This window comes from Euwallacea similis, chromosome 4, assembly GCF_039881205.1.
Source record: "Euwallacea similis isolate ESF13 chromosome 4, ESF131.1, whole genome shotgun sequence".
Taxonomy (NCBI): domain Eukaryota; kingdom Metazoa; phylum Arthropoda; class Insecta; order Coleoptera; family Curculionidae; genus Euwallacea; species Euwallacea similis.
This window is the reverse complement of record NC_089612.1, coordinates 108494-131373: the sequence shown is the minus strand read 5'-3', so window position 1 is coordinate 131373 and position 22880 is coordinate 108494. Positions and strand designations below refer to the sequence as shown.

Genomic DNA, 22880 nt, shown 5'->3' with positions numbered 1-22880 from the left:
AATAGTTTCCGTCAAAGAGTTCTGCGGTTTAAGACAAAAACTAATGCTTCGTCAAAAATTGAAATGATTCTATGAGCATTTAAAAATTTGGTGGTCAATGTTAAGACATCGCTAAAATAAAGTTATGTGTGGTTTTTTTGATTTTTTTAAAACTTGATCCACTGTTTTGCAAATAAAAATTCATTTTAGGATAAAAGAAGAAAAATGAAGACGACATGGCATCCGTACTAAATAATTTACAACTTTTCTGTGAATTACAGTAGTGCCATTTTACCTTCTAAATAGTTGAAAAGATCTTAGGGATACTTAAAAAACCGATAAAGTATTAAGCAATATGAAATGGGAGGTATACGGCCAAGTGGGGAAATGAAAAGAACCGTTGGGATTGATTTCAGTCCCTCTGGAGCCGAAAGAGCTTTGTCCGCGTAGCTATGGGTGAAGAAAATAAAAGAATATATCATAATTTGATATAAATAATATATATATTCAAATAACATAATATACAGTATACTTCTTACAATGAAGTTTAAAATATTGTTTATTTCACATTATTTAGTCAAAAACATAATAAATAACTAACGATGTACATCCCTTAAGTACCTATCTAATATCGAATATATACAGAGAAATCCAGGAACAGATTATACGGCTAATGGTTCGAATGTACTTGCATACAAAAACTTTCAATAAGTAGAGGGCAACTTAACATTGCATTAGAACAGCTAAAACTAGGTATTTACAACATTTACAATGTAAATTAGCAAATGTATCAAACTTCTTCATGGAAATGGAAAGTTACGCGTGCGTCCAGCATACTATTGGTTGTGTTTTTAGTAATAATCACATTTTGCTGTCTGTAAGCGTTAATTGATATTATATAGAGTAAGTTTGAAAATCTTGTTATTGCACTGTACAATCGGTATATTCAGTCACAGTCGGAAGATTTCGATGTTAAATATATTCCTTAATACTTAATTGAATGTTCTATATGGGAGTAGTGTTCTTAGCAATAAGAAACGTTTGAATTTAGCAGAATAGTTTGATGATAATCTACTTTTTAGGATATTTATAAAAAATTATTAAAGGCTTGAGGAATGTTGTCAGATTCTGGGTAGCACTATAGGATACAGGTAGAGGAGAAAAAGTTCTTTACGCAGGTACCACATTAGTTACGTATATGGGATAAGCACGTTTTACAGGTGATTCTTGTCATATGGTTTTTGGTTAATGGTTTTTTTTGTCTCGCATATACGTTCCATATGAAAAATTCCGATATAAATATAGGTTTTTTACATTAACATAAGTTCGGCCATAACCAACAGACTTAAACCAATTCTCTTTGGTAACTATTTCTATTAATTATTGCAAGTACAAAAATCAATTACTTCGCGTAAGTATATTTTTTACAATGGCACAGACACCATATGTCTTGAATCTTGAGATTCACACTTAAAACAGACAGTCCTATTTACTTAAAGTGAGAGTGTGCTTTTCAGCATTATTTGAGATGCCAGACTGGGTAACAATAAGCAAAATTAAACTCAGTACTGGAAGCGGTTCGAAACTTTTAAGCAATAAACGGCTTCGAATCGTTCCTAAATTTATCCTCATTATTATTCACATTCATATTGGCAGCTGCGGAATAATCCGGGGTAGCCTTACCTAGTTCTAAAATTAAAGATTGAGTGGATTGGTAGTGCAGCCCTTTCTCATTTGCTTCATTCTTGTTGAGGCAAACGTTCATGGGAGCACTGTTTCGAATGTCCCGTTCGCTGGACAATAACAGAGGGGCTTGGGAGTCTCTGCTAGTCCTTCCCTCCTCAGGTCTCTGATGAAGAAAGGCGCTGGGGTGAACTTGGGCGTAGTAAGGCGTTCGCTTCGTTGTGCACGGCCTATAGGGAGATGGTGTCCATTTGGAGTCTTTTTGTGCGGAGGTTAGTACATACATTGTAGAGCTGAAATGAAACAAAGAGCTGTTTTATTTGTGCTTCCAATAGAAAGCTATTCTGCAAGACTTACCCTAACTTGTTATGTTGAAGGGAGTTTCTGTTTTCGCTTTTTAGAAATTTCACAGCCAAAGCGACGAGTGCAAACAATATCACAGCTCCACAAATAGGGACGGCAATTGTGGCTGCCCTGAACCAAACTTCTGAATCAGTATACAGGAAAGCTTCATGATCGTCGCGGTGTACCTTGTTGTCTGCATCATCTAAATAAATAAAAAATAATAATAAGATTTAGTCAGTATCATTTTGTAAGGAAACTTGCCTAAACTTCTATTAATGAAACTCTTAGTCAAAGGATTATCCACATGATTACACATATCGTTTGTGCAGCACAGTAAGGACGATTTTTGATGATCTTTGTCCTTTTTAGGAAGAAGCCCTTTGTCGGAGATTGGACAATGTGGCAACTGAGATCTAGAAAAAAACTCAATCAATAGCAGGCGAAGTATAATTTAATTAATTTGTTTTTAAGTGCCATTTACGCAGTACCTAGCTTATGAAGAAACGTGTATTGGTAATTACACACTTGGAAAGTAGTATAAATTATTATAGAAGATGAATGTTTCCTTATCGATTCATGCAGGTTCCACTATATAGGAAAAAATCGACCGGACTTCGAATAGCGGTGTAATTTAATGATATTCCTGTACGCTGCAGCAATAAGAGATAATTTGTTATGGTAATAACAATAATAGTGTTCCGCCAGCTTAATCTAAAATGTATCATGCGTTATTCCAGGTCAGTTAACTGTCGTGATATGGAAAATAGCAGGAAAAGATATTATGTGTAGTTATGGTAGTGCTGGACGAGATATTAGGGTAGAGAGATTTAGCTATTCACTGCTGAATACATAAGGTTTGGCTATATTTATTTGCACGAAAATGTTTCTAGGTACCTAGAAATCCCGAGCATGGTCCCCCCCCCAGTGAATAATAATCTCGTAAACTTGATCAAGCCAACGAGCCTACACTGGAATATTATTCTTTGATCTCAGTGGGCAATAAGATTGATTGTCTTAAGTACCTACTGCATTCGGCCAGCAAGTGCTTAAATGTCATTTCACCCCCTGAATTTAGGATCCTTGACAATGCCTATCACACTCTTCAAGTTCTTTCTTCTGAGTCGAAGAAGCTTCGTCAGTCCAGAATTTGGACATTAGAAGAACATCCGCTCAATCACCGATCTTATTATTAGTGGTAAGATCTCCATGATGTCTATAAACGGCTCAACCTTATATGGCATTGTTCTAGAGTTGAATTTGACCAGACGTATACCTCCTCGTTACCGGAAATGACTGGGGAAGACATTGGTACCCCATTCCTTGTGGCCGAGTTTTACTACTCTCAGGATATTTAAGGATGAAAGGCTCCGTTAATCGAATTTAAGATTTAATTTAAAATAGAAGTTAGGACGTACTTCTCGAAAGAGCATATCTTGAACTACCTATCATATACATATATGTATACATAAAGGCATCATGTAGATAGTAGCATTTTTGTCTCACTGATACACATTCCTGAATGATAAGAAAAAATAAACAATTTTCCCTAAAAAATGTCTTCAGCATTTAAGTTGTGAAAAATTTTGCAAAAGTATTCAATACATTGTTAATTGATCTTATCAAATATGATGAAACAGTTTACAGTTCAAGTGAATTTTTAAAATTCAATTTTCGAAATCCGACATGAGGAAATTTTATGAGTTTTATATTACAACTATCGTAATGCGTTCAAAGCTATCAGAAAGTCTCGAGTTTTCTGTAAGTCATAAACCCATTCGAAGTATTTTTATTAAAAGAACATTAAATAATTTTTATTAAAATAATGAAACTTATAAGTATGAAATTTCTTTCAAAACTTTTTCAGAAATCTCCGGAAAACCCATCTTAGTATACCATGACTTTGCCTGATAACTCAGTATCTGAATTCATCAGTTTGTGCAGTATCTGAATTTCATTATTTATAATAGGCACTAGAGGGTGATTCTTTTCGTACAAATTCCAGTACACGGTTGTTTTAAATCTAGGTAAGTAAAATTTATGGCCTAACCTATATCTTTCTCTTACCATTTCTGAAAAAATTCTACATTCATCATTGATATAACTAATTTTGGATGTCTTTTCAAAAAACCGAAAATGATAAGATATAAATTTTAGAGATAGATATTATGTTCATTAATGTAGAGCCCAAAAATGAGTTAATATACAAGGTGTGCTATTTGACATAAGAAATTTGATGTCACTTTCGGTGAAATCAGTTATGGAAACCAGGCATCCATATGTACAATTCGCGAGCACGAACTTTCTATTTTCACCTCCAGAATTGCAAATTCCTAAATTGTTTTATACCGAAGAAATCATTGCTTGCTTAGTAAGTTCTGTCACCCGATATATGAATAGTAACTAATGAACCGTAATTCTCATCTCTCACGTCAGCAATCTTATTTTCAAGGATACTTTATACATGCAGCAAAAATTATACTCAATTCGTTAAGTTTTATCGGTATAGTAAATTTTGAGATAAATATCTGTGCACTCTATATAAAATTAGATCAACTGTACCAAGAAGTTTTAAGATCGCAAGTTGAAAACAAGGAAATACCATTTGTAAATTTCACCAAAGTCTCCAAATTGCAAGCTATTCAGGGCCAACGCAATTTTTCATCAAATCTATGTAACACCGCCTAAAAATGAAGCAATTAATATTCTTTGCAGATCTAACGACATACGTACATCAACGGCATTGCATTACCGCTATTTTTTTAAGCCAACGCATTCACCTGTCAATAGTCGGGTACTTTTGCTTATTAAAATTCTTGACCTGTTACTTGTGTCGTGTTGGTCAACACATAATCAGCGGATGCACAGAGTTTATTAATATAAAAACGAGAATAATAAAGCTGTTACTTAAATAACTGGTTTCACTATAAATTTAACATTTGGTCTGGCGATGTAAGAAGTAAGTGTTCATTTCCTTGACGATCCAGTTAATGCTTTGACATAGAGAAGAAAAAACGCAAATTTTGTGTTGTCTATGTGGATCACATCCGACCTTGATAGAATTGTCGTTGAGAATAGAGAAAATAGTTATTTGTCTAATAAGCTGGGGAAATCATACTTTCCAAAATTGCAGTTGCAAGATCCACGAATTGCGAGAAAATATGTTTTTGAAGAATTTTCTTGCAGAGAATATTATTTTCTTTAAGCCGAAGTCTCCATACATTTTATTTTCGGATATACTCTTCGCTACTAAGCGTGGAAAAAGCAGCGATTTCATTCATCTAAGTCACTCAAACAAGAATGAGACAAATAACACTAACAAAAGATGGAATTGGATAGCACCGTGGAACACAAAATTGAGGTTTCTTTCGGGACAAGACAAATGTTCAACTTTAAAATCAGCTAAAGATTGTGATTTCTAATGGACATGGGAAGTCGGAAATCTAATGTGCGAGACTCCGATTTTACACTCATAATCAGAGAAAAATGAGAATTTAATTGGGATTTAAAGGTGTAAAATGACTTTGGTAAATGCGAATTATTCTTCTTATTCTGAATATTTTTTCGCAAATGAAAATTGTTTTCATTGTCCACAAAATAACATTTAAATGATGCGAAAAAAATAACAGAGAAGTGCCAAGACATGCACAAGCACATTAAAATGACAATAAAACAAATTTCACTTAACCAAATTCCGTTACTTTGCCAATAAATTCACCAGCTTTAAGTTCAAGTAAAACAAGTCTTTATAGTGCTGGTAAATAAAACATTCTATTAATATGCACGGCTGGGTTAGTAATAAAGGATGTGGCGCCTGTGAAAAAAACTGGCGCCAAAATACAATAAACAATGGCAAACGAGTGAATAAGTATACGCCACAGACAACGCCACTGTCTACATTTATGCATTGAAGAACGTTCACATTTCGAATTGGGCATTACGTCCTCAGTTTTTTTGATTTACATAAAACACTGATTTACATCCAGTAATTAACCAGGAACGCGCGTTTGAATAATTCTTTTTCAGTCATTATACATATATGGGAAAGGTCGGATTTCAGGCTTTCACCTAGGAGATGTACTACCAGTAGATCTACGGAAGCCATGGCCTTAAATTTTAAAATTAATGGAATGGGATGAAAATCTATTGAAAGTAAAATAAGAAGAAAGAAAACTTCGCAATTTGCCATGTTAATAATAACAGTGAGTCATAAAAGAAGGAATGTGCATGAGAAAGTAGATATGATAGAACGAATAGTGTATAAATAATTACAGGGAGTGCCTTTATAGTCCTTCAATATAGACTAAATTCCATACATGAAAAAGGGTTTTCTAGATATACTTACTCTGAAAGATGCTCTATACATCCATGCCGTGCCCTGTAACCAGATTTTGAGGTGACATCTAAAAGCTCAGAGAAACATCCTCCAGAAGTGGATTTGCACATGTACCCAGTGGTCACACACAAGGGCAGGTTGCAAAAACATCTAACGTGATCTGCAAAAGAAATTCTCAATTACTTTAGTGCAAATATTGGTTTTAACGTTGGTATTGAGCGCAAAAGAAAATAATGTTCCACTTATAGAGACAATTGACGGTACAAAGGAATGGTGGCACGTTCTCAATTAGCAATTTATCTTTCATCAGAAAGCCATAAACATTGTTTTATTACTAGCAATTACAAAAATTGAGACCTACATAAACAATCACTGTTGCGAGTATAACTTGTTCTTTAATTATATTGTTTACGATTTTTGAGCGACCGCTGTTCGATGGTGTGGCATTATAAATTAATGACAAGAAAATATTCAAATAATCTTGAGAACATGAAAATAGGACGCCTAGCGTGATTATCTGAAAATACCCATACATCATGGGTTCTCGTTGTATAAAACGAACGGAATTTCGAATGAGAAACTTTCGAATAATTTTAACGATTGAGCAATAATAATTCTTGCTATATACCGAGTTCTTTATATATAATACCAATCCCCAGAAGAGAGGTGTAGTGGACTGCTCTTTAACGTACACAGTAAATGCTCAATAAGGAATTCTTTCGTGATCTTGATAAATTTCTTTTATATCACTTAAGATTTGTTGTGTATTAAAAATAATTAAGATTGATTAATTGATTTTTAAGCGAATTGTAACTTTCCTTGAAATGTTACTTGTGAATATAGCGTTTGCTTTTCTGCCTCTCTCTATATGTCTCTTTCAGTGGTTCTTCTCGGGCCCATCAGGTTATTAATTCCATGAACCACATTCCATGTAATTTTCCCTTGCGGAAATTATCTTGTCCTGCGTTATTAAACCGTAACGGTTCTTTTGTTTTTCATTCCTTATCTCAGAACAAATTAGTTTTATATCAAGTTTTTATTGGGTGCGTGATTGGGTTGCTTGTCATCATAGACCGTAATGCAGTTGCAGCCTTTTTGCGCCCTTCATTGAATTAAAGAGGTCGACATTATTATACTTATATTATGGTTATTTGAAACATAACTCAATTTAATCGAGCGGATCTGAATGGTTCTATAAATATTATTCCTACAAATCGTTCATGCTTGAATTCGAAAACCCTCCGCTGAAAAGTTATCGAGATCTCCGAGATACTCGGATACAGGTTTATTTATCCGATCGACCAAATAATAATCATTGTGCAATATTTCGCCAATTACGCTGCTTATCAATTCCATTATGAAACTGTGAGCAATAATCTTTTACTGCTAGTGCAAAAAGGGTATATCCTAAAGATGACGTAAATACTACGTTGTTAAACAGCATAATCATAACTTATACTATTGATAATATTATAATATATCTGATATGATTAGCTGAAATTTGCGGTATTTTATTCACGAAATTCAACAAATTTTGTCAATTATTTAATTATGAAACTGTGTTTTAAGTCTGTTTTACAGTCAAGATTTCTTTTAATTTTCTTGTTGCAAGTTTTTGGCCTTGGATAAATTGACGAACATTTTTTGTTCCTTTATTTTACAGTCGACAAGTTTCTTTACAGTTCAAAAGGTTGTTATTTTAAAAATAAATTACTCTGTTATGCATTCCATGTAATCATAGTCACAACCGGAATCTGGCTAATAAATGAATTAACTATAGAAAAGAAACTTGTAAAAAATTCGTACTTTCAATCTAAATAATGATGAACGTCCAAGAAACTTGGTGAAATCAATCAGCTGATGTATTGCTGCGAATGTTGATTTCAAGTTTCTTCACAATTCATCAAGAGCTTGGCGATTGTAAAAAGGATTTTAAAAAATAATTTTATGCCACACCCTGCGCTGAATGAAATCTAGCTGAGCTAATTTTTAGGCCTCAATATCGATAATTAATAGCAGTGTATGCAGTCATTTTTACTCATTAAATTTTGTTATGCTAACCTATCAAGACACGGACAAGAATAAATTGGGTTTCAGACCTTGCTACTTTATTAGTTTCATAATATATAACGCAGTGTTATTCATTTGTAATAAAGTAAATTAATTTCACTTTCCTTTATTTATTATTTTTATGATCTATATTGAAAATTAACTGTAAAACACGACGGCTTCTAAGATACAAATTAAATTCTTATCTTACAAGACGAGCTTTGAACGATCCACTTTGGAGACTAAAATTGAAACACGATATATTTATTTTCCTTGAATTTTTTCTTATAATTAGATTAAATAGGCTAGGGAAGCAGTAGGTATTTTCGAGTGACCCTAAGATGTGTGAGGAAGCTGTACAAATAGCAGGGAAGTAGGAGAATCTACTAAGGAATTTCTTGACCAATACCTTACAGTGAATTACATCCGTAGCTTAAAAGTAAATAGAAAAAAATTGTAAAAGAATAAAAAAGACACGTGTTATTGTGAAGATAGAATCAGAATCGTACACTTGAATATTCTCTGATAGCTTAATTTTCCACATTTTCCTCCTCATTTTTAAATTATTAATCATGTTTTTCAACCTGTCAAGCTTTCTTTCCTAATTATACCAGTGAAAACTCAGTATCACTTAAATTTTCTTGATTTACTTTTTCGTATACACCTTAAAAACTGTACATTATAGAATTACAATTTCATCTTTTTCCCCGTTTTAGATATGCTAGATGTAGAAGTTACTGCTCAAATTAATTTTTTCAAATTTTAAATTGAAATCTTAATGATTCTTAGTTTTAAATGAACGTTAAAAAAACATTTAAATACAAGCATAAATTTTCTTAATAATAAATTTGAACAAACTAGCGATGAGTTCAAATTACCGAGCAGGCCATAAATCTTTATGAGTGCTAAAATCATATAATGTTAACATAATAAAACATCATATCAGTTGAAACATTTTATCTGAATCTCTTTGATTGCTTATTAATCATTAAAATGCTAAAGCTAAAATTTTCTAAAACCCATATGCTTCCTGCACTTCCAAATTTTAGGTAACATCTACCACCTGTCTCTATCTTTCCGATACAGGTTTTGTTAGAATAAGCAATAGTATTGAAGCGTAATTGTGAAGATACTATGATCATCATCCGTTCCAAAGCACGGTTACATCGAGAAAAATCGCCATGATAAATGGGCTTTGTTTGAAACTAATATAGTTACAATCGCTGGTAATTACCTTATCTAGGACCGTTGTTAGCTTTTATCGCTATTTAGCCAAGCAAAAATAGCATTGTCGTCGTCGTATTTATTAACATATTCAGTCTGTTCTTTTTTGCAGGCGCCAGTTATTATCGGGAAGCAAAGATTGCTTTCACTTTTTATTCGCATATTGATTAATCATATACTTAGATGAAGTTGTTTGCTTAATGATAAATTCACGTTGCGCATGTAATGGTTTGACCTGTGCTTGCAAGATGGTGTTTGGCCAGAAAAAAACGCAAAATTTGAACAAGATGATAAATAAAGATTAAAAACAAAAAACCCAATATTCCTACACAGTGTGGTTTACTTGTATGGGTATCTTGAGATCTATAAGAGGTAGAAAATGATTAAATGAAAAAAGTTAAAAGGGATTTAAGATCGGTTCCACGCTGGTTTGGAAGCGATCTTAAATTTTTTTGTTTTTGAGTTATTTTCTCAAAATAAAAAACTTGAGTTTTCGAAGGAGTGCTGTAATTTCTCAAATTCAAAGTATTGTTCAAATCTATAAAAACCTTGCTAGGGAAACTTTTTACGGATTTGAAACATATTTCAAATACAGAAAATTATAGTAATTTTTGGAGAAGGCTATTGGTTTTTTGAAAACAACTCATACACGAAAAAAGAAACAATATTAAATCATTTTGAACTCAGCATGGAGTCGGGCATATACATATTTTTCATTTTCTAGTTTTTGTAATTTTCAAGACACCCGCATTCGTCCAATTTGGGCCGAACTGTAGAATATATCAAAAACAAAGCTATTGTGACTCAGCGATGAATACACTTAATCTCCTACTCTAATCTGGTCAAAAAACAATACGTAGATACATATTGAATTAGATAAAATGAGAAATTTAAAAACGAAAAGTGCAAGAAATTCAGATAAAACATTACAACCTGAATGTTGGCGGAATTAACATGAGTCATTGTGTAAGTAAATGAATGTTTTATCGTTTTTTTTTTGTTGTACTGGATATGATTTTTGCCGTTCGCAGCTTGATTTGTTATCTCCAGCATGATATAAAAATATAAGCTCGCCTAAATCTCGTTAGGCTTAAACTGTGAACTAAAGAATTCAATTGCGACACCCAATATTAAATGTTTAAACGTCATCATATGGTTTGAAGATTGGAAGACATATTGTCTTACTAGTCATCAAATTTAGTTGATTGAAATGGAAATTCGAATAAACTAGATTTTACGGGAGATTCAGTTGAATGGAAAAGATAATATTGTGATAATACAGAATGACCTAACATAATATTCTTTATCAATGCCGAAATTTTCAGATGTTATATTGACTATGACCTCCTTGACTACAGTAGCCGGTTCTGTGATAACAATAATTAAAAAGTCGACATAAATTGACTTTTGGTATCACCAAAAATAAACAGACAGGCGCCAGGCTCCTCGTCAATTAAAAATTTTGCTGTCTCTAGCTAGACGGTTTTACAGAGACGAAGTTCCCGGAATAGAACCACTTAAGGTTTGGGCCCTTATACCAGGGTTGTACTATAAACCTCTCGAAATCATTGCAATATTTCTTAACAAACCAAATCAGACTCCTAGAGATAACTGAAGGAGGTATTTTGTAGTGAAATAAAAATGTACGACAGTATTATAGCAGTTAAGTCCAACGAACCTTTAGATTAAGAAAGAAGAACGATTGGGAAAGCCCTTGTAGTTGCCGCATCTCAATTCCCCCTGGAGTCAGACAAAGACGAAACGAGTGGCGCCAAGCGAAAGTCTGGCGCTAAGTGCTCGTTCCTGTGTTTGGTTTGAAGTGTCTCTTTTTATTCAAGGGCCGAGGGGTTTGCATTCTACGATTTGTATCCGGTGTGACTAACTGCCATCAGTCGTTTTACTGTCTTTTTAACGATACACTGGCTTTTATGCCGGAACATAAACTCCTTTTTTAGAGTCTTGTTTGAATTAATTGGCGTTACAAGATCACTTTATGTATATTAAATTGTTTGAAGCTGGTGAATTAATCCATTTATCGATCAAATCTACAAGTCCTATTCGACCGTCTTTTTGTGTGAAATTCGTCAGAATCATTAATACAAATGAGAGGAATATTGACTAATTTATTATTCAACCAAACTTGTCGCCAATGATTCGTCCTTCAGAAGTTCCGAATGGACACCAGAACAATTATTGTAATTCATCAGACCTGTTAAAGTATTTACCGTTAGAAATCAACCAGTTTGTCACAATGACACGTTTCTTAAAACTTAAGAATAGACATTTTTGATGTCACTCTTTCAAAATAGACATCAGACCTTCATAATTTAATGATATACAGCCACGGTAGCCAAGTTTGCATGTTGAGATGGAAACGTAATTAACTACTGTAAATTAAAAAAAATAAAAATGAGTTCTTAGGATATTTTTTTCGAGATAAGATTATTACCAGAAACAAAATTTTTGAATCTTGTTTCTTTTTTCTAGAATAAATAAAAAATCGCACTTATCATTTTTGATTGTGTCTCATAAATTGTCTTGCTGTTATCTATACGCAAACGGTTTTTACCTTCTTAAATTACTTTTCTTAGTAGTTGACGATGACAAATGTAAATTTTTTTGAAAATAAATTATTTTTCTAGTTACAACACAAGGTTTTGTTTCTTAATGTAAATCATAGGTGACTAGAAAGATATTTTTTCTTATTGAAAATGAATTATAAAAAGTGGGGTATCATTTGAATTAGAGCAAATAATTTGAAAAAAATCTTATTTTGTGAATGATTGCTGTCATTATAACATTAAAATCAGCAAATTTGGCCACCCTGTACAAAAGTAGCATTAATGACCTGCTAAGCTTGGTTGACTTCTGATTAACCTATGTAAGTAACTTTATATTCTTGATAAGACGATTTTTATAGTGTATTCTTAAGCATACTCGTCAAAATATTTCAGAGTGACATAGGATCTTCGTATTTTAATAACGTACTAATAATACTAAAATTAACCCTGAGTTTTTGTTTAGTTGAATGCTGATGATCCTACGATCTCGGCCCATCGATTTATCATTTTATTTTAGGAATAGCGGAGCTATGTGGAAAGTCCCAACAAATTCTAGGGATTCTTAAGTTTTCGATCGATTGGTTTTTTGGTCAAATTATAAGAAATTTATTCAGAATGGATATATATGTCAATAGCAAGAGAAAGGGAAAATAAGTATGTACCTGATAATTAGTTAGATTTTTCTTCAAAACGTAAAGAAGCTTTTGAGGGCAAAGTTGAATCAGTATCAAAGTTGAAGACAAGAGACAGAACATTGTATTAAAGAGAGACGAACACGACAATGTGGAGACTAACGTTACTGCGGTACATTACGCTTACAAGAAGGAGACTATAATTTTGTACATAAAATTCTCAGAAAACACTAAAAACAAACAGGGGCAATGTGCATCAAAAGGAAAAGCAGGTATCAGCAGCAACTTCTTAAAAGCATTATCGAACTTAAGGTAACGATACCTGAAGCCTAAATTCCTCTTAACATGATATTGTTATTGTTATTGCACACAAATAATAAACCAAACATGCTTAAACTTGTCTTGCAGGTATTCCTTAGGCAAATATTTGCAACTTAAGCAGCAGTTTAAAGTACCTATCAATGGCCGCAAACACCCATCTCTGATTGCAAGCGTAAATAAAGCAATTTCAAGTGGAATACCCACATAAATAATTGTCATGGTACCGGTCATAAAGCTGTTAATTGCGTCAATAATGGTTCTGGCGCCGACTTTTGTCTATGCGAATAACCTTCGACTGAATTTTTGAGTCTCCATTGCTGTTCCATTTACCTGGTATTTAGGTGCCAGTAAACCAAGTCTACTGGTTTCTTTTAAGTGTTGTGGCACCTAGTAATGGCCAGTACCAAGAACATTTTATGACATTTATATCTCCCAGTATGACTAGTTGATAAAGCTGATCATGGGGTGCTTTTATTCTTGGTTCTCATTTATGAAGGGCAGTCAAGTCACGGTCTCTTACATGTTTGCTAATACGTTTTGTCGCCACTGAAGTGATGGTTTTAAGGTGACCAGTCCGAACCTGCCTTCAGGTAGAAATGTAGTAAGACAATGTGCCCTTTATCCTTTATTGTCGCCACTGGCTTATCTGGCAAATCGGCTTTGCCGCTATTTATTTTGAGAAGGTACTTTTTATTTCTCAATAGGAAGCAGCGGATGAGCGATGAGATGTCGAGGGACAGGTACATTCTTCGTTATTCGACGGTGGTCTAATTAATTACTTTGAAGACAAGTCGGTGCAAGTTTTTTTGCCTTTTTCCACGGGCAATTTAGGAACGATCGAGTGCGGACAGAAATAAATGAATTTACGGAATTTTTATTATGGGGTATTCGAATTGAGTAATAAACGCACCGTTTTTTCGGTCAAAATGACATAATTCTCGGGCTTAGACCTATCTTCTTCTGAAAGAACTAAGCAAATAGTTATTCCTAGAAATAATTAATAGTCGAAGTGGCAATAATATGTGCAGAAATAAATGGTAGAGTTTAGTGGACCCAAAGAATTTTGAAGAGGAAAACTTCGGTGATAACATTTGTTGGCAATAAGACTTAATGAGTTGATGATGTTTATTCTAATCTACAATGTTTTTGAGACAGAAGTTAAATTCTTCAAAATATTCTTCCATTAAAGATGTAATGGAATCCACTCGTTCTGGATCCAAAGGAAAAAATTACAAAAATAGTGGTACCCACGGTATCATTTAAACTATACCAGATCCACGGAGCCATCCTGAGTGCTTTAGCTTGTAAAAAAGATACCAAGGCTTTTACCTTATCTCTCTGTACCCAGCCGGAGGTATCTCGGGGACGGTATTATACCTACCTGATGGTGGTACGACGAAGTTCTGCACTTAGAGAGAATGACGGTATGCATTGTTTTTTTCATGAGGGTTTTAATTTTATGACCTGAACCCACCAAAACGTATCGATAAGGACTGTATGAGTTGATCCACTTAAAGCTTACCTTTATTCACACATTTTTTGAATAATATTGAAGAATGGAAGTTCATAAAAAAAATAAACAGGAAGTTTTCGTTTGGGTTAAAGCACTAAAAAGCAAACAAAGAAATAAGCATTGTTTAACCTCGAGCAGGTATAATAAAAATTGTCCACAGTTATTTTTTGATAATGGGCTCCCGGCTTTATCCGAAGCCACCGAAGAAAAACCGCTTGTCATAACTCGTAATTAACGAACTAAGCAAACATCCGAAAGAGGGGCTCCATATATAATCTATTCGGCCCGTGAGGTCTGGTCAGTAAAACTCGATTTCTTCCGAGAATCATGCCGTGCCTTCGATTATGTTTATTGGTTTGTTTTATGACTGCATATGAAATTTTGAAATGTGGAGAAACCAGTAATTGAATATCATTTGAGGAAAGTTGAGGAATCGTTGATTATAGAAGTAACTGGCTTGAAGTGGAAACGAGGACGGAAAGTTAATACAGTTTAAATACAGTCCAGTGTGTATTGTGAGAGCAATGTTAAAAAAAAGCTCGACGCGATGCCCAAAGTACTGATTAATTTTTTGAAACGAATTTATTTATGTATTCAGGGAAACGGGCAACTTTTTAAATAGTTGTTATAAGAATCAAACTAAGTTGATAGTTATAAAGAATTTAATTTTTTTTTATGTTTTCGTGTCGACTAAAGAACAATGATGAATTGCAAGATACCGTAAATATTTTTTTTGTAGAGAAACTGTATGTCTGAAGAAAATTTTATGAGAAGCAGAAAAGTTTCAAAATAAAATCATCTTGTGACAGAGAAAAAATTTAAATCATTCGTACAACGGGTAACAAAAATGCAAACTTTTATTTATGAACCCTGCGCCATTTTTAATATTTCCTCGCATTAATAAAAGATCCCACTCACGTCAAAATATGCCAATTTATGTAGTAACACTTAGTTCCAAAATAAATGAAAATCAGTAAAAGCATTTAGCAATTATTTCGAAAAAATTACATTAATTTTAAAACTTTGGTGCCCTGTAGCGGTAAAAGAAAGCCTTATTAGATATAAATATGTTTGCCTAGAACGCCTTATTTTTGCTTCAGGAATTTTTAGTTAAACGTTGTACAGTCATTTCAGGGACATCTTGTATATTAGCATTCGGCACGAGTTCTAATCACTAAAACACTGTTCTTAAAACGAACTTTTTGACTTCGTTGTTAGTTTTATTTTCAACTTCCCCCAAGCGATTCTTTCCGAGTTCAGACTATATGTAGAGTGAATTTAAGTAATGAAAGGAGGTACCTACATTTTGAATTATTACTGAGTTTACCTTCCACGCTTTACATTATACCTAAACGAGTTCATCAAGCAATTAAACAGCAATAATTTTCGCCACATTCAATGGAGTATCTAGTTGAATGTAAAGTATGTCATAAAATGTTATTAATCTGAATAAAATTCTACATACTGCCTTTGATGTCCCGCTTTTACAATCTATCCGTACAGAAATAATCTGTGTAAATCTTTTCTTTGAAGCGGCATTAACAGGGCACCGTTATCTTTCTTATGAAATAACTTCGTGCTCATGTCCCCGGAAAGAAATGTTCGTCTTTTATGTTTCTCCTTAGTAATTTTGTTGTGATAATACTATACTACTAATAATAATAATAACAATAACGTTTATCGGCAACAAGACCTCACACAGTACTGTTAAGGCAATTACATCGGTTGTCAAATGATAAGTTTCCCATGGGACAAAAGCCCCATTAGGTCTCGAATTACAATGCAATTTTATGGCGGGGACCATCACGTAAAAATTAACTTCGGGATGAATAGGGGCCATGGGTTCTTGCGGGCGTATGCGCCCTATAATTTTCCAGGCCCAGACTTCAGCTTGCCCGCTTATTATTTACCTGGGCTTCGGTCAAACGCTGTCTTGCTTCGGGTAACTTGTTAAACGTAATTAGACAAACCATAGTTAGTCTTCGCCTTCAGTCTAACAGTGGCGTATGTTTAGAAAAAAATCAGTCACATATCTCTATTATTTGTAAAGACTTTTATTGGGCGACTGATAACGGCTGGAGATGAAGTTCAATCGAGTTATAGGTGTTTGATTGGCAATAAAAAGATTACTAAGTGTGCCAGAGGAATTAGATCTAAATCTGATTCGATATAGTAAGTGCCATTGACAAATTGCAGGGATTTGGTTGCTGACGCTCCAAAAGGACTTTCAATACCGCTCTTTATCTTATCATAAAAGATGAAGGCATTGAGTTATTTACCGTGGCAGTATCAATATCGCCAATAAATCAGTGTTTGTTTTCGGCAGTTAATGTGTTTTATTGGCTCATTATTGAACATGAGAGAAAATTCTAAAAAATAATCTTCTGGCACGCCACTGTGTTTGAGCCCATCAGTGTGCTATTTCAATAATAACAGTGCACCGCAAGAATTCGGTTGAGCCTCCAGAAGACTTAATTGTATGATCGCCTGTTTTTTATTGCATACTAATTTGATGGCAGTTGAAAGCCGGATGAAGTCGGTAATTTTGAAATTATTTTCATCCATCGTTGATGGATTTTTATAGTCTGTTAAGTAAATATTTCGTATATCAACTCCTATACTTTCAAGCTGTTAAGGCCAAATTGAGAACATGCCTGGTAAGTTTAGAAGGATAATACCTGTATAGCGATGCGCAAGCAAGTATAAAGAGCTGTCCATGAGGAAGTAAAAAAAGAAAACAAGAAAAGGGAAAGAAATCGTTCAGGTTGGACGTAGAAATTTCCATTACTGCCCTATGAACAGGGGATGAAGGTGTATTAATGCAAAATCGTAACATTTCCCTCTTTTAAATGTTCAAACTTTCCGGGAAAATTTGGATGAGTCTCTTCTAACCATTAAAAATCACGGTAAAGTTTGAAAATTATGGATTTCTAATTATTTATTAATTCATTAACTAAAACGACATATGAAAACCTCCGTTTAGTGAGCAAATGCTTTTTAAAGTACGGCTTTTAAGCCTTGCTTTAAGGGTACCTTTTTGAGAATAAATTCAAGATTGAAGAGGCCAGTTTAAGAGTAGAATTCATTAATACCTGTTCATGTATTTTATAAAACAATCGACCATTTTTGTACATTTGGGACATGATGGATTGGGCAGAACTCCAATTGATATGGGTTTCCCAATATTTTTGCCTGAGAGAAACAATTTGAAAAACCTTAAAAAGGTACCTTTTAGTTATTCTTTAATTACCTTTAAAGCGATCGTTTTAATTGTATTATATTCATGGTTCAAAACCAAATTCAGGCTTCAGTATGGGGGTTGCAGGGTTCCTGTTCCACTTTTTGACTCGCTACATTCTGATAAAGGTACAGTAGGGAGATTGAACTGATGAATGTTCATTACTGATTAAGTGTAGTTAATAATCATGATAAACTATCCCGTGAGTCAACGAGTGTTACCCATGACGGCGTTAATTTCCTGAAATGGAGACATAACATTACATGGCCAGATCGCTCGCTCTCCCGGCTTAACGGCACCCGATAGTTTCTTATGGGCATACTTAAAGTCGAAAGTGTATTTGAACAAGCCCAGTACTCTCAATGTGTTAAAGAGTAACATACTTCAAGACATACGTCGTACAAATTCGCAAAAGGAATAGAGCATTCAAATAGAAATGTAAATTATTTTTTTCCTTTTCATCTTTTCCAGGCTACACCCGCATATGTATGTATGTGTTCGAACATGCTATGGACATGATGTGTGTGTGTGTACGTACTTAGTACGTACATACGCCTTTCAGTAGGAACACGTGTCGTCGGGTAACCCAAGATGCTTTTTCCATTTGTACTTTAATGCGCTATTCCTGTTGCGTACTTGCCATTAATTTTTCTTATATTTAAAAGTAAGTTCTTATATTTGCATTAGATAACATAAAACGTCATATTCCTTGGATGGATCCTGCATATGAGCCGATTTAGGCATATATAGGATATCTCTGAAATAACTGTGCAATACTTGATCAAAAATTCCTAATCCAAACATAAGGCGTTTTAGGTACACTTATCACTATCCAATGTAACTTTGTTTTGCCGCTACAGGGTGTCAAAGTTTTCAAATTAATATTGGTTTTTCGAAATAATCGCTAAATGCTTTTATTGATTGTCATTTATTTTGGAACTAAGAGTTACTACAAAAATTGGCGTGTTTTGACATGAGTAGGATCTTTATTTAATGCGTGGAAATATTAAAAATGGCACAAGATTCGTAAATAAAAGTTTGCATTTTTATTACCGCCTATACAAATGACTTTAATTTTTTTCTCTGTCACAAGCTAACTTTATTTTGAAATATTTTTGTCTCCTGTAAAATTTTCGTTAGGCACACAGTTTCTCAACAAAAAAATTATTTACGATGTCTGGTAATTTATCATTGTTGTGAAAACACAAACACAGCCAAAAAAATCATGTTTTGTGTTTCGCAGACAAAAATAAAATAAATATTCCGTACATTTGACATACCGTCAGTGTTCACTATGGTTGTTGTTGATCGGAGTTGAGTTTATTGTAAATTGAATACTTTTTGGTCTTTTAAAATTAAGCATTATTCTATCGCTGAGAAGCTTGGCATGCTTCTAGTATATGGATTCTATGAGGAAAAATGAATGTACGAATGTCAAAGTCTATCATAATAAATATCCAAATCGTAAAATTCCGAACCATCAAACTTTTGCCAGTATCGAAAGGCAACCTAGGGAAATGGGTAGTTTTAATTCAAATAGTGTTAATTGAAGACGCCAACTCCAAAAACTGATAAGAAAATATGTGGTGACATCTCAGTTAACTAGTAGAATATCTATGGAAGTAGGAAGTTCCAAAGAACCCATTCCTAATTAGTTCCCGATAATACTCAATATAAAAATAAATGGTAAGAAAGCCTTCAGGAGGTCCATAGCGAAGTAAAATTATGTTTATACATATACATTTTTATCGTCAATATTGAAATAATTGTCTGCATAAGTCAGAATTAATAAAAATTATAAATTCTTCTTCATCAAATTATTTAGAATTTGATGAAAAAAGAGATGCCACTGCAGGATCACACAGTGCTTATGGCTATTGTTCATAAGAGAATTAAATTTATAAGTTCACATACACATACATGTATTATTCAGCCGTTGAGATTGTTAAGTTTTTAACAGACCGAGACAAAATGTTAAGATTGATAATGGCTTCATCTTTATTATATACATACGTATATTAATTATCAACAGGACGTATTTAATACCGTATGAAATTCCGAATTAGTACTGTTCTGGAAGTACCTCAGACTTCTTTTTCGATTAAGTTTTTTGCAATAGGAAATGTATTTTTTATTCCATTGGGGAATGTTTGTATAATGAAATTGTTACCTTGAATTCGAAATTTTTCCCTTTTTTATTAAATCTCGAAACGTCGTATGTTACTTCCTATCGCATATTGTTTGCAAGACTGATCAACTGTACTTCTACAAAAGGCAGGTTGTAAATTTTTTGTACGTTTTCGTACCGATATCACTTCGTAGATGATTCATTCGAATGTTAGAACGGCGATGAACAAAATATTCGAAATGCGTGGCGTACCAATAATTGGGATAATCTAGTTTCCTTTTGTTCTAAAGGCTCGTGAGATACGCCATTAGTATATCTATGACTCAGTGAGTGAAAATGGGTGAAAATGAAAACGGTGTAATTGGAATTTTAATTCAAAATCGAAATTATTTATCATTTTGACTCTTCTGGAAGGTACTCAAGACCTTCCAGACCTTCTTAGGACATGGCCGAAGAACGATATAGCAACTTGAGTTGTTTCGAAGATTTTTAAAAATTGTTTACACTTTAGCTCTCAACTGTGTACGCCTCTGCTTCAAGTCGAAATGAATTCGAAACTAACTGTTTTGAGTTTTTTTTCAGGAATTAATACTGAATTTTTTTGAATGTGAAACTTTGTCACCTGGTATATCGAAAATAGCACGTTTTTGATCATGGGTTTATTAACATTTTTAAAATTTATTTTGCATAGTACTACCGCTCCCTGATATGTTACACCCTGTATAAGTACTGAATGTTCCCTAATGGATGTCAATCAATTTTAAGGGCACGTTTGTTGGTGTAAGATAAGGTTACTTTCTCTTCGACTATCTCATGTAAACGTTGGGACTTGATTTCCAAAATTAAGGGCGTTAAAATTTTTTCTTTATCTAACTCTCAGTGTTTATGATACAGTTATCTTAAATTTGGCAAGTTCTTAAATTAGTTTTCTGGATCTGCATAATTTTTAGAGCCTGATTTAGTTCACAACTTATCAATATTGTGAAAACGATTATTTACAAACTTTCAAAGGGGTATTTAACTTCAAAAGGCTAACTGAATTTAAATCAAATTATTTGGTTATATCTGAGGCCACATCGTGATGGATGACATTGAGAATACTCAGGCGCATTGTGTAACATTACATTAACGTGTTGAATGATGAGCAAAAGAACTCCTGACGATACGGAATTGCTTTACAAGTTAGAAATTCCGTAACTGAAGAACCATAAGACGTTTTCAATTAACCTGAGTTGGGGATGTTAAAGTAACCAGAGCTGCCTGAAATCTAGAAAATCTCCGTAACTTAAACTCACCTCGATTATGAGTTTTCAGTTACAATATACTGAATGATGAATGTACAAAGTAAGTGTTTTCTGTATTCTGAATTAGGCGCTATGAAGAAACATTAAGTGTTTAGAATCAAAGGGTTCTCTCGAGGATTTCCTATAACAGGAACTAACCGGAATTCAGCTTACTTTTTAGCCCCAGATCTACCCTAAATTGTCAAGTGCTTAAATAACTATTTTGATTTCACTTGTGAGCAAGTATTGTAATTTTATTTTGCAACTTATCGGCACTTACAAGAAAAATCTTCAAAGTTCTCATATGACCCGTATTTGTATTTCTCCGACTATACAATAGATAACTGTTTAAACCGATCATCTATAGGTGCGACTATTCACACCAAGCTCTTCATCACTGACATTAATCAACAATATTTAATTAAAACTCATATAAACTTCGGCGAGATTTCATAAAAGATTCATGTTATAAACATCATTAAAACTGGCTAAAAAACTTACCAGTGTTTGTGTTTGTTTCTTCCCAAGGTTTCGGTAGTCTGGTTCTTGGTTTGTTAATGCTGACTGATAGCTGTTCTTGAGCTAGCAAGCAGGGAAATATCACAGATAAAACACCTAGAACGTACATTTTGATGAACTCTCCAATCAGCATTATTGTTCTTAATTTGTTGGGTGAGAAATTTCGTAGATAAAATTAACCGGCACTTTCTCTATCGCAGGAAAACAATTATTGATATCACGGTACAGCTTTGCACGCAGTCTAAATGATATTAAGTACCTGCAGAAACTAACTAACTTCACAGACTATTTAAGTTTGAGAAGAAAATTAAACTTAGTCAATAGAACTCAAGATTCGAACTTTTACATCGCGCGTTGTTGCGGAACTTGCGCACTACTTGATACGACCTCTCAGTACGACCATTTACTTCGAACTGGCGCTGGCGTATGAAGCGCAGTAGTACAATGCTGAGTTGGACGGAAGACCGAAATTGAAATTGATTTTGATTAGAGTTCACTTGCCTGAAGGTGGGTCTGTTTCGCAAGTAAGCGCCTCTTGTTTGCCTACTTTCGGAGCGGTGCTGCAGTACCATAAATTTTGATATGCGAATTACACAATAGTATTCGCGAGTCTGTCATCAATTCATTGCTAAAGGTACTCAGGATTAGTATTTGTCTGTTAATTCGTAACTGCCGACTTTTGTAGGTATTTGTTTTTAAAACTTTCTTTTTGATTTAAAGAGATACTAAGGAATGCTTAAAGGACCTAAGAACCTACCTAGCTTTGCGTGATGCAATATACTCTTTAGGTTCTGTGGAAAATATTTTTTTGGACCAGTAAGGCATAATATTTTCCTAAATCATTTTACCACTCATGGCCATCATCATACATAAAAGCAGGCCATCTCGTTCCTTTCAAGTGAATAGCCGGAATTTTTCAAATTGCTACTGACTGCTGCAAATAGCGAGTTAGTCAGGAGCACTCGTATGTGTACAGAACCACAGAACCAGAGTGCCACTCACCGTGAGGCCCGACAGTTCGGTATGGCCAGATTGCTCAGGCCGTTCCGAGGGTACCCCTTGGGGCGATGCT

General features: G+C 33.9%; 1 protein-coding gene and 1 long non-coding RNA gene across 2 annotated transcripts; one reads left to right on the top strand and one right to left on the bottom strand.

Annotated features, from left to right (window-relative positions):
- Positions 1 to 457: 457 nt before the first annotated feature.
- LOC136408209 (uncharacterized) lies at positions 458 to 22268 on the bottom strand. The gene is made up of 5 exons (XM_066389082.1): positions 21791 to 22268; positions 6350 to 6500; positions 2269 to 2420; positions 2020 to 2209; positions 458 to 1955 (listed from the first exon to the last, which is right to left on the bottom strand). Exons 1-5 carry the CDS (start codon positions 21939 to 21941, stop codon positions 1568 to 1570), a joined length of 1032 nt encoding a protein of 343 aa, XP_066245179.1. The 5' UTR covers positions 21942 to 22268; the 3' UTR covers positions 458 to 1567.
- On the top strand, positions 2422 to 3428 carry LOC136408217 (uncharacterized). The gene is made up of 4 exons (XR_010752064.1): positions 2422 to 2685; positions 2745 to 2824; positions 2898 to 3202; positions 3257 to 3428. It is a non-coding gene; the product is annotated as an uncharacterized lncRNA (long non-coding RNA).
- Positions 22269 to 22880: the final 612 nt, after the last annotated feature.

Excerpts from the sequence above, each read along its gene's own strand:
- LOC136408209 (XM_066389082.1), bottom strand. The coding sequence starts at position 21,941 with ATGCTGATTGGAGAGTTCATCAAAATGTACGTTCTAGGTGTTTTATCT. Across the intron at positions 2,210-2,268 it reads TTTCATTAATAGAAGTTTAG|ATGATGCAGACAACAAGGTA; the intron begins GCAAGTTTCCTT and ends TTATTTATTTAG. Across the intron at positions 1,956-2,019 it reads CTTCAACATAACAAGTTAGG|CTCTACAATGTATGTACTAA; the intron begins GTAAGTCTTGCA and ends GTTTCATTTCAG.